General features: G+C 44.2%; 1 protein-coding gene across 2 annotated transcripts in view; it reads right to left on the bottom strand.

The window, feature by feature from the left end:
* psd2 (pleckstrin and Sec7 domain containing 2) overlaps positions 1-12,500 on the bottom strand; it is a 61,863-nt gene that overhangs the window by 33,435 nt on the left and 15,928 nt on the right. The window contains exon 1 of one of the 2 annotated variants that reach the window (XM_072439907.1): positions 4,803-4,947. The exons of the other annotated variant lie outside the window; for it this stretch is intronic. Coding sequence (XP_072296008.1) covers positions 4,803-4,852 — 50 coding nt within the window. The 5' untranslated portion in view covers positions 4,853-4,947. Of the gene's footprint in view, positions 1-4,802; positions 4,948-12,500 lie in introns of those variants that run through there. 2 annotated transcript variants of the gene reach the window in all.

The raw sequence follows: 12,500 nt of genomic DNA, 5'->3' as shown, positions 1-12,500 counted from the left end.
TCTAACATGACTCTAACATGACTCTAACATGACTCTAACACGACTCTAACATGACTCTAACACGACACTAACATGACTCTAACACGACATTAACATGACTCTAACACAACTCTAACACGACTCTAACACGACTCTAACACGACTCTAACATGACTCTAACACGACTCTAACATGACTCTAACATGACTCTAACATATGACTCTAACATGACTCTAACATGACTCTAACACGAATCTAACACGACTCTAACATGACTCTAACATGACTCTAACATGAGTCGGCTCGTGAGTTAAATAGTTATAGTGGCAGGAGACGTTAAATGTGGCAAATAAAATGGATATAAACACCACTTTCTTCTGCTTCTCCTGAGGCGCTCTCAGGCCACAGAGACATGGTCCCTCCAGTGAGTCCTGGGTCTTCCCCGAGGCCTCTTCCTGGTGGGACATGCCCGAGCCTCCTCAGCTGGCTCCTGTCGACGTGGAGGAGCAGCGGCTCTACTCCAGGCTCCTCACCCTATCTCAAAGGAAACGCCCTGTCGCCCGGTGGAGGAAACTCATTTCCACTGCTTGTATCCGGGATCTTGTCCTTTCGGTCATCACCCAAAGCTCATGACCAAAGCTGAGGCTGGGACGTAGATTGAGCGTTAAATCGAGAGCTTTCCTTTCCACTCAGAATGACTAAACATGTGCGAATCCTCCAAAAGCATGTTTAGCTGGAGTGTAAAACCTAAACCAAATCATTACGCAAATCAATGGAGGTGGGAAAAAATATGGATCATGTTGTGAATGTTTAATATTGAGTACTGTATTTCCTGCACTATAAGGCGCACTGTCAATGAATGGTCTATTTTCAACCATTTTTCATCTATCAGACGCACCGGACTATAAGGTGCATTAAGCGAAACAAAACGTGAACCACACAACATCACTTTGATATCAGTAAGAACAACCAGAACTCATCCATATACAATGCGCACTGGATTATTAGGCGCACTGTTGTTTTTTTGAGACAATTAAAGGCTTTTAAGTGCGCCTTATAGTGAGGAAAATACGGTATGTTGTGCATAATTTAAAAAAATGCTGCAAATAAGCTGATTAAAGAAAAAAAAAACGTCTTAAAATAAAAGGATTTAAATCGAAATTCCTGCACTTTTGTGGGTAATTTTACAGCCATTTCACATTTGACCTGATTCTTAAACCTCAATGAAAACATTTAAAGACAAGTTTGAGCACATTTCTATTGTGGCGCTCCCCCCACAGACAGAGGAAGGGCCAGTGGAACACATCTATTTTCAGTCTGTGTGAATGAGGAAGACCTTATTTTAAAGTGTTTGTTTCTTCCTAAATCTCCACTCCGATAGATTTAGAGTAACACATGTTCTCCTTCAAAATAGTGATGTATTGGTTTTATAGAGTTATTTTTGGACACTTAAAAGCAGTTTAGCATTACATTATTCAAAAACTAAATGCCTGTCAAGCTGTGCCAACCATGCATCAGATTTCTTGCACCTTTCATGACGCCTAAAGAGCTTTACGTTGCATTTTCCATTCTCTCCACACTTGCCAAGGCCAAAGGAGACTTCATGAGCTGACCTGGGGCAGACTGACGGACACGTGGCTGCCAATCTGCGCCGCCGCCTCCTCCGAACAACACCGACACTCACGCACACACCACACACAAACTGGACAACGTGCGTTAAGCGTCTGACGATTATTGTGAGAGGAAACATCACAGCATCACGATGATTCACGATGATTGACACAAAACAGACTCTTTATTTTCTTTCATTCTAATTCATTACATTCGTTATTGTGACATGAACAGCCACATGAAAAGCACTCTGGATTTAGATGTAACTTGGATTTAGAGTACAGATTGTATAGAAAATAGTGTTGTCGATGTTAAGGAATAAAGTCGATACTGAATTTGATCCCACAACGATAACTGAAAATGCTCTTTTTGAGGTCAAAGTTTGAGACAAAAGATTGACAATAAAACACTACATTCTTTATAAAACACCGTGGGATTTATATCTCTGGAAAGGTCACGTTTTGTCCTGTTCAAGGGACTTTTTTTAGAATCAATACCAAATGAGTATCGATACAAGTGCAAGTCTCAGGTTTTAAGTACTTTTGAATGTAAATGATTTTATTTTAGCTTCAGATGATTATGAGTTCATCTTGACATCCGTAAACATCAGACTGAACTAGTGAGAGCTGGAAAAGAATGGGCAGATTTCTCCCTTTTGTTGACAGGACAGATGGAGCGTGAGATGGTGAGAGAGAAAGAGAGGGACATTCAGCAAACGGTCGAGGCCAGGGAGAGAAAACCCAGGACGCAGCAGAAGCAGCTGTGCAACGCCTCAGTCCATTTTACTGCCTTTCTGAACGTTTGCGCTGCACGATTTGAGAAAAAGATCAAATTGTGATTTTTCTGACACGTATTGTGATTATTTATGTTCAAAGTTTACATTATGAACACGTCCGGGAGACTCGACAAACAGACTGAACTAGCCCCACGAACTGACAAACTAATGATGATAACTAGAATGATTGAACTACAGGATGTTTCCATGTTTGTGGGAGAAAACGCGTTACTCCCAAAACCGTTTGCGATTTGCCGATTGCGTGGCGTTCAGATTTCGATTCGACTGCGGTGACTCCTGCGGCCGTGTTGTTTTCAGGATTGCTTCATGTGATTGCGCTGACCACATTCTGAGGAGCAGGAGCGCGAGGGCTGTGACGCTGCTTACACCGGGTCACAAAAGGCCCCAGAACAAACGGCATATGTACACAACCAGTCTGCCATCGCAGCACTTACCTCCCCTTTTCCCTCTAAACACAGTCCTGAAAACACTCCTCACGTCAGATTCATCACAACTAATTCAGTCATCGAATAACTGTTAACGTGCTTATAAACAGGTTCCAAAACAGGAGCGGAGTAAAAGTAGGTTTATGGCTGAAATTGAGTCGTAACTCCACAAAAAATGATGTGGAAATGTATTGTACCGTGTTTTCCGGACTATAAGTTGCACCAACCCAAAAATGCATAATAGAGAAGAAAAATACATATATAAGTCGCACTGGAGTATAAGTCGCATTTTTGGGAGACATTTATTTAATAAAATCCAAGACCAAGAACAGATATTTCCTCTTGAAATGCAGTTTAAAATAATAACAGAGAGAGAGATGAGAGAACCTGGTGAATAGGTGTATGTATGCTAACGCTAACACCTTCAGCTACATGACGTATGCTAACGCTAACACCTTCAGCTACATGAGGCACAGACAGAACTGTGGTAAGTGTCTGGTATGTTAACGTAACATATGAACAGTTATTCAGATAACTATAGCATAAAGAACATGCTAACAAGTTTAGCAAAGCATCAGTTTTACCCCAAATCACTAAATCCATTGAATTCTTCTTCCTCTGTGTCACTTCTAAACAACTCCACAAACTCCAGAGGAAGAGGAAGTGCAGATTCTTCTTCTGCGTCGCTTAGAGCCTAGAGCGCCCTCTTGTGGTTGTCAGTGTGAAAATAACAAATAATTTCACATATAAGTCGCTCCCCAGCCAAACTATGAAAAAAGGTGCGACTTATAGTTTGGAAAATACGGTATTTGATGAAAACAGTCCTTTGTCCACCAGGATCTTCAAACGGCTTCACTTCAGTCAAAGTCATTAAAAATATTTTCATGGCAAAACAGAGCAGCAGTGGCAATAATATAATTTCAGGAACAAAAAAAAACAACTAAACTAAAATGTGTGAACTGGGGCTGGAAATCACAGAGTCCCCTCAATACGATAATATCACGAGTTTATGATATCGGAAAATCGATATATTGCACATGGTATTCTGCGATATAAAGGATAAAATATATTTTAACTACATATCTCCTTGTTAAACCACAACTTAATATGAAATACACCCATTTTAATAATCTAAACAGTGAAAAATGTCAAATGTAACAAAACTGTAGCATTATCACAAATAAATTGTTTCAATATACACACTCAAAAAAGAAAAAAAAATAATGGCGATACAGCAGCACACAAAACCAATACTGTATCACGATATATTGATATTTTGATATTTTAGCTTAGCTCCATCGTGGACATAAAATAATGGAGGTAATAATAAAAAACAACATTTCATTAGACTTATATTGCATTTTCCAGACGCTCAAAGTCGCTCCATTCCAAACTGGTCACGTATGTTTAATATCAATAACTTTCTAACTTTCTAACTAACATCATTACATCATGTTTGTTTTTTCCTTAAGCGACTTGAGTCTTCAAACTGCTTGTCAACACGAATAAAGGCTCAATAAATGAAAAAAAAAAAACACAACAAGCTGTAATAGGCTGAATCTTTGAATTATGGGGCAGTTTGTTGACTTTTCCCCCTTAAAAAAACTGCTTGTCATGGCTCAAAGTCCAGCACAATATCATCACAAGTTCCATTATGATCCAGGGTTTCAGAAAGATGAACAATCAGGACAAAATATGATTCTCTTTGAATATGAAACAGTCCTTAAAGTGTTTGATATAACAACCTGAAACGCACGAATATAATACATTAGTTTACTTTTGTCTTTGTGCCACTCTATCCTCCTCATTTATTTATTCATTTTGTATTAAAATCCCACAATTACAATTCAATTTCGCATTTTACGTCTCCCAGATCCAAAATTGCGCACAGAAGCCGCACTAAACGCTATAATCACGCATCTCCGCCGTGCCGTGCCGTGCACACTACAGCACCAGATGCGCCAAAACATGCAAAACAGCCGCAAACTCACAGCAGCCGCAGCAGAAAGTCGAAGTGCGCGTCATATTCGTCCTTCCACATCGCGCCCGCCGCGTCGGTGTCGAGAGAGCGGAGAAAGGCGCGCTCCGCTGCCCACGCCTCATCCTCCGCTGCCCCGCCGCGGCCCGAGGAGCTGACACCGGCCCCTTCCTCCTCTTTTATGGACCCAGAGTCTGCGACAAAAACGCAGGGGGACTCGCACGCGGGGGGGGGGGGGGGGGGGGGGCTGGATGAACGGGTGAACCGGCGTGCGTAGAGGGCGACGGCGATCCGTTAGTTATCCGCGCGTAATGTCAGGGAACTGGAGTTTTCCTTCAAGTTTGTGCGTGTGCGTGAGTGCGCGTGTGTGTGTGTGTGGGGCGGGGAGAGAGAGAGAGAGAGAGAGACACTAGAGAGAGAGAGAGAGACACTAGAGAGAAAGAGACACTAGAGAGAGAGAGACACTATAGAGAGAGAGACACTAGAGAGAGAGATAGAGACTAGAGAGAGATACTTTAGAGACAGAGAGACTATTCCCGACAGCGACACCAGAATGGGCCCCGAGTCTGAGCGCGACTTCCTCTTTGCGCCGCGCGGGGCCAGAGAACACAACCAGGTCAAACATGAATCTGAATGACGCAAAGAGGAACGTGGAGAGGTCACACAGCTGTGAGGAGGAGGAGGAGGAGGAGGAGAGGGGGGAGGAGGAGGAGGAGAGGGGGGAGGAGAGGGAGGAGGAGAGGGGGGAGGAGGAGGAGGAGAGGGGGGAGGAGGAGGAGGAGGAGGAGGAGGAGGAGGAGGAGAGGGGGGAGGAGGAGGAGGAGAGGGGGGAGGAGAGGGAGGAGGAGAGGGGGGAGGAGGAGGAGGAGAGGGGGGAGGAGGAGGAGGAGGAGGAGGAGGAGAGGGGGGAGGAGGAGGAGGAGAGGGGGGAGGAGAGGGAGGAGGAGAGGGGGGAGGAGGAGGAGGAGAGGGGGAGGAGGAGGAGGAGGAGGAGGAGGAGAGGGGGGAGGAGGAGGAGGAGAGGGGGGAGGAGGAGGAGGAGGAGGAGGAGGAGGAGGAGGAGGAAGAGGAGGAGAGGGGGGAGGAGGAGGAGGAGGAGAGGGGGGAGGAGGAGGAGGAGGAGGAGGAGGAGGAGGAGGAGGAGAGGGAGGAGGAGGAGGAGGAGGAGGAGGAGGAGGAGAGGGAGGAGGAGGAGGAGGAGGAGGAGGAGGAGGAGGAGGAGGAGGAGAGGGGCGAGGAGGAGGAGGAGGAGGAGGAGGAGGAGGAGGAGGAGGAGGAGGAGGAGAGGGGCGAGGAGGAGGAGGAGGAGGAGGAGGAGGAGGAGGAGGAGAGGGAGGAGGAGGAGGAGGAGGAGGAGGAGAGGGAGGAGGAGGAGGAGGAGGAGGAGAGGGAGGAGGAGAGGGAGGAGGAGGAGGAGGAGGAGGAGGAGGAGGAGGAGGAGGAGGAGAGGGAGGAGGAGGAGGAGAGGGAGGAGAGGGAGGAGGAGGAGGAGGAGGAGGAGAGGGAGGAGAGGGAGGAGGAGGAGGAGGAGGAGGAGAGGGAGGAGGAGGAGAGGGAGGAGGAGGAGGAGGAGGAGGAGGAGGAGGAGGAGGTGGAGGAGGAGGAGACACACGTGCTGTGTTCTTGGTTTAATGACGACACGAGCAGACTCCGGCTCAAGAACAATGACTTGCGTAAAAGTGACAAACACAAAACGAGCTCGTGCTGAACTCACAGTTTTGATCTGTAGAACAAACTTCAAAGGGTTTTACACAATAAACGATGCACATGAATAATTAATCAGCCCAATATAAAATGTACTTTTAGAGAGAAGAGAAGTCTCTAAACAGTAAATATCAATGTTTTCAGTGAAATAATGGCAAAAAAACTAGAAACACTGTGTTTTATATGATATAGAAATGAGGTAAATACATTAAATACATTATACTATGGAAGGTCATTTGTAAAACTAATCCTTTTTATTATTATCCTTATTATTAGGCCCGAGCGCCACAAGCTGGCGAGAGGCCTATTAGCTTCGTGGTCGTCATCCCCATATAAAGCACTCATTTGCGCTAAGTAGCTCACGAATACGTTCCCCATCTCTTGCATGTTCCGTGCATATAAGCATGTAATGCAAAAATTGAACATTATTACTGTATAGAGGGCCAAAAACACAAAGTGGGCGGAGCCCACACAAAATTATCGAAAGTACCCGTCAGTGACCAGGGACCCACACCATGAGGTAGGAAAGCGCGAGCGCTTTCCGAAAATGTATAGTTTATGATATTTGAAAAATGGGAAACATTGTTTTCGCATCGGAATATTTAGGCCCGAGCCCCAGCAGGGCGGAGGGCCTATTGCTCCCGCAACGCTGCTGCGCCCGCATGTTTGGTACCCCGTCGCCCCTGGCAAGTACAGCGAACTAGCCCATGCCGAAGGCATGGATCATGCATACTTACTCCTGCTATGACAGAAATAGTCAACAATTAGTGAATGGGCGTAGCCCATTCACTAATTGTTGACAACAGCAGCGCGAAGCGCTGCATTCCTCCAAAAACGGCTATATTGTTTTTGCTAAAAATATTATTATTATTATTTTTCTTGTTCTTCTTCAGCGCTTTGATCTCTAATTTGACCCCCTGAACATGCTCAAAAACTCACCAAACTTTGCCCAAAATTCAGAATCGGCGAAAAATTTTATTTTTTCTGGGCCATTTTTTTTTTCGTTAAAAAATGGCGCGACAGCGCCACCGACAAAAGTCAAAATACATTGCGCCTATGGGAGACGCCCCGAGGTCAACTTTGGCGTAAAGCTACGAAATTCGGAACACGCATTCCTCTCGTGAGGACAAACAAAAAAAATCATTGTAGCCACGCCCCCAGACTTACCCTATGGCCGCCATCTTCCTTTGAAAATGAAAACACGCTGTGTTAGCCATTTTGTTCACGTCAAACTTTGACGAGCTCCTCCTAGGGCGTTTTGCCCACCAACTTCAAAATCGGCGTACGTCCTCTGGACAAGTGGGGCATCTAAAGTTATCCAATTTTTTGAGATACCTTTTACGGTCTGTGTGCGGCGCAGCCGCAAAGTTGGACAACTTATTTTGGAATATTGCAGATCTAAAAATTGCTCCCATTTGATCAAAACCAGTCCGATTAGGACCAAATTTGAATCAGTTGTTAAACTTTCTAGTTTGGACCAGTTTAGGCTGACAAAATTGAAATGGCCGCGATAGCGCCCCCTACAGAGTGACCTTTAAATTAACATTGAAGGTCAAAAATTAGTTTTACCAAAATTGTCTAAACTTTACCCAAAATTCTATTTTGCCGTCCCGATCACAAAAGCCAATCACAAAAATGCCTAATTTTTTACGGCGTAGTCGTAGCGATGACAGAAACCTCCCATGTTATCCCTATGGGAAAACCACAAAATCTCTCAAATTACCACATTTTTATGTTTTACACTTTAACGAAGTCCTCCTAGTGCGTTTTGCCCACCAACCTCTAAATCGCTGTACGTCCTCTAGACAAGTGGTGCATCTAAAGTTATCAAAATTTTAAGGATAACTTTTACGGTCTCTCTGCGACGGAGCCGCAAACGTTTCCCAGAATTCTGACTATTTGGCCTTCAGAGTGGCCTATAAACAATAGAGTTTTTCCAAATGACATGATATTTTGAACAAAATTCTAATTTGCCATCCTGATCATAAAAGTATGAGAGCCAAAGTCATATTTTGTACGGCGTAACCGTAGCGTTGACAGAAACATCCCATGTTATCCTTATGGGAAAATCGTAGAATCGCTCAAATCACCACATTTTTACGCTTCACACCTTAATGAACTCCTCCTAGGGTGATTGTCCGATCAAGTTCATATTTGGAGAATATCATCTACACAAGCGGGGCATCAAAACTTGTCCATATTTTGATTCTAAGTGCTACGGTCTCTGTGTGGCGGACCCGCAAATATATGTCACAAATGGGAAAACAGCGAAATCTCTAAAATGACCACATTTTTACGCTTCACACTTTAACGAACTCCTCCTAGGGCAATAGCTCGATCAAGCTCATATTTGGGGAGAATCATCTACACAAGCGGGGCATCAAAAGTTAGTCATATTTTGATTTTAAGTGGTACGGTCTTTGTGCCGTGGAGCTGCAAATATACTGTCACAAATGTGAAAAACGCCAAATCCTTGAAATGTTCACATTTACGCTTCACACTTTAACAAACTCCTCCGTGGGCAATAGCTCGATCAAGCTTTACTTTGGGAAATATCATCTACACAAGCGGGGCAGCAAAAGTTATCCATATTTTTATTCCAAGTGCTACGGTCTCTGTGCGGCGGCGCAGCAAATTTGACTGACACTTGTGTTGATTTGCACTGGATTGGCCATGTCCAATGTGTTGCCGTCTGTCAAGTTCTTTCTTAATTCAACACACTATAAGGGCGCCATCTTTATCAAGTCGAAAGCGCAGAGTCGGAAGGCCGGCGGCCCGCGAGGGCCGTTGGATGCCGCTTGCGGCTTTAATCTTCTTCTTATTATTCTCGGGACCAACCCCCCTATTTTTCACCCAGTGAACATTGACGAAAAGTCACAAAAATTTGCACACCTCTAAAAATCGTGCCTCTCTACATTCTGGCTATCTCCCTTTTCTAAAATAAAAAAATTGGCGCGTCAGCGCCCCCAAATGTACCAAAAATGCATTGAGAGATGGGAAATGACCCAAAAAAAATCTGATCGTAGAATCATGAAATTTGGCGCAGAGGTAGATGGTGACAAGAGAAGTAAAAAATATTATTACGGCAACGCCGTCCGCCCAACCAAAAGTCGGCCATATTGCTTCAAAAATGGCTAAACATGACTTCTGAGTTTTTCCAAACGTCGTACTTTTACGAACTCCTCCCAGGGCGTTGGTCCTAAAAAGCTGAAATTTGGTGAAAATGCTACTGAGGAGTGGGACATCAAAAGTTATCCAAATTACATTGATACCTGTCACGATCTCTGTGCGGCGAAGCCGCAAACTGTAGCAAGAATTTCAGAAATCTCCCAAATTTTACATTTCTGCCGTTTGCGCAGATAAAGTCCGAATTGCGTCAAATTAGAATCAGTTGTTAAACTCTTTGCCCTAAACCTACTTGAAGTGAAATAAATTAATTTGGCGCCACAGCGCCCCCTACAGATTTTATATGGAGGTTAAATGTTTAGTTTTGCGAAATTATATGAAATTTGACACACAACTCAATTTTAGCATCCCCATCAAAAAAGTCAAAGAGAGCCATGTCATAATTGTTATGGCGTTGCCGTAACGATGACCGAAACCTTCCATGTTATTCCAATGGGGAAATCGCCAGAACATGTTTACACTTTAGACTTTCACAAACTCCTCTTAGGGCGTTAGCCCTATTAACCTGAAATTTGGTGAGACTCATCTTCAGGGGTGGACCATCAAAAGTTATCCACATTTTTATTCAAAGAGTCATGGTGTCTGTGCGGCAAAGCCGCACATTTTGCCAAGAATTCAAAATAAAATTGCTTTTTGATGGTAAAACAAAGGGGAGAAGATGTGACAGCGTCACAGATTCAGCAGTAGGCGTAATAAAAGGACAATTGGGGCGCGTTAGCGCCCCCTCCTCTTGCGGCGTGGCGGCGGCGTAGCGAGGGCCGATCATTGCCGCTTGCGGCTATATTTATCATTATTACTACAGTGTATGTATATCACGGCCTGTCCAGTCCAGTCACTCAAAGCACAACAGCCTCGCCTCTGCCCCAGGGCAGCTGTGACTTATGTCCGTGTGATGCCTCAGTCCCACAGTGAAAGAAAACCTTTGTCAAATTGATACCTTTGTCAAATTGATTTTTTCACATTGGTCAAGACGATCAATAATGCCCAAGATGTCGTGACGTTACCTGTAAATCATCAACATATGTGACTCTTTGGATGACAAACCTTTTAAAGAGTAAAACAAAATCATAATTACAGCTTCATTTGGTCTTTTTACAGTTTTATTTATGGTTGATGCTTCATTAAAAAGTGTTTCTAATATAAAGCTGTAATAAAATCAGCTCTGTTTGAACTTGAAGCTAAAGTTAGACACATTAAACATTAAGATGATGAGACAGAGTTGTAGTACAGTAGTAGTGGTAGTAGTAGTAGTAATAGTAGTAGTAGTAGTAGTAGTAGTAGTAGTGGTAGTGGTAGTGGTAGTGGTAGTGGTAGTAGTATTGGTAGTGGTAGTGGTAGTGGTAGTGGTAGTAGTAGTGCTAGTGGTAGTAGTGGTAGTGGTAGTGGTAGTGGTAGTGGTAGTGGTAGTAGTTGTAGTAGTAGTAGTGGTAGTGGTAGTGGTAGTGGTAGTGGTAGTGGTAGTAGTAGTAGTAGTAGTAGTGGTAGTAGTAGTAGTAGTAGTAGTGGTAGTGGTAGTGGTAGTGGTAGTGGTAGTGGTAGTGGTAGTAGTAGTGCTAGTGGTAGTAGTGGTAGTGGTAGTGGTAGTGGTAGTGGTAGTGGTAGTAGTTGTAGTAGTAGTAGTGGTAGTGGTAGTGGTAGTGGTAGTGGTAGTGGTAGTGGTAGTAGTGGTAGTGGTAGTGGTAGTGGTAGTAGTTGTAGTAGTAGTAGTGGTAGTGGTAGTGGTAGTGGTAGTGGTAGTGGTAGTGGTAGTAGTAGTAGTAGTAGTAGTGGTAGTAGTAGTAGTAGTAGTAGTGGTAGTAGTAGTAGTAGTAGTAGTGGTGGTGGTAGTGGTAGTAGTAGTAGTAGTAGTAGTAGTGGTAGTGGTAGTAGTAGTAGTAGTGGTAGTGGTAGTAGTAGTAGTAGTAGTAGTGGTAGTAGTAGTAGTAGTAGTAGTGGTGGTGGTAGTGGTAGTAGTAGTAGTAGTAGTAGTAGTGGTAGTGGTAGTAGTAGTAGTAGTAGTAGTAGTAGTAGTATTAAATGAAGGATACTAGATATACAAATCTATAGTTCAGCTCATGTGGGACAGTGGATTTTTAAAAACAGCCCGTGACACATCGTTGCCAGCTGCAGATATTAAAATCACTGCTTCCTGTTCAGAAATAACTGGAACTACGGCGGCTGTCGAGGGTCAAAAGGACAAACGCTTTTGAGTCGAGAAGGAGCAGATGAATCTATTTACATCACCACGAACATCACCACGAACATGCACTTTGCACACGGCAGAGTCTGAAATCCTTGAGTCCGGACCACAAAGACCCCGAGCCTCAGACACACAACACACAGAGACACACAGCACAGATCTAAACCAGGTAAAAGGAACTAATCCAGGGCCGAACTGGATCTAAAACGAGCTACGACAGAAGTCTGACCAGGAACGGACCCAAAACGAGGGCATAAACTCAAACAAAATGCAGATAAAACCAGAGTAAAACCAGACGGAGCTCGTGCCAGTTTGACAAACATCAGCAGATTGTGTCCAGGCGTTTGCACATCCGGGAACATGTGCAGTGGCAACCGAGTCCGCCATTTTGAAAGGGGCACAACATCACGTCTACTACGTACGAAATCCAGGAATTATGAGGCCAAAATACCAAAAACCTGCGTTCTGTGATAGCTTTGTCGTGTGCCTTAGTTTGCCGTTATCGTCTAAAGAATCAAAGTATTCGTAGCTCATGATGTCGTAGAAAAGGATGCAGTCGTGTTGTTTTTATATATCGCGAGCCCCTTTTAAAATGGCCGCTATGGGGACGTCGTACAGCGCAGAACGACCTGCAGCGCTCAG

Source organism: Eucyclogobius newberryi, unplaced genomic scaffold (assembly GCF_026437365.1).
Source record: "Eucyclogobius newberryi isolate DKJ021-1_F unplaced genomic scaffold, fEucNew1.0.hap1 SCAF_11, whole genome shotgun sequence".
Lineage (NCBI taxonomy): Eukaryota > Metazoa > Chordata > Actinopteri > Gobiiformes > Gobiidae > Eucyclogobius > Eucyclogobius newberryi.
Note: the sequence above shows the minus strand (reverse complement) of the source record. Positions and strands in the feature narration are given on the sequence as shown.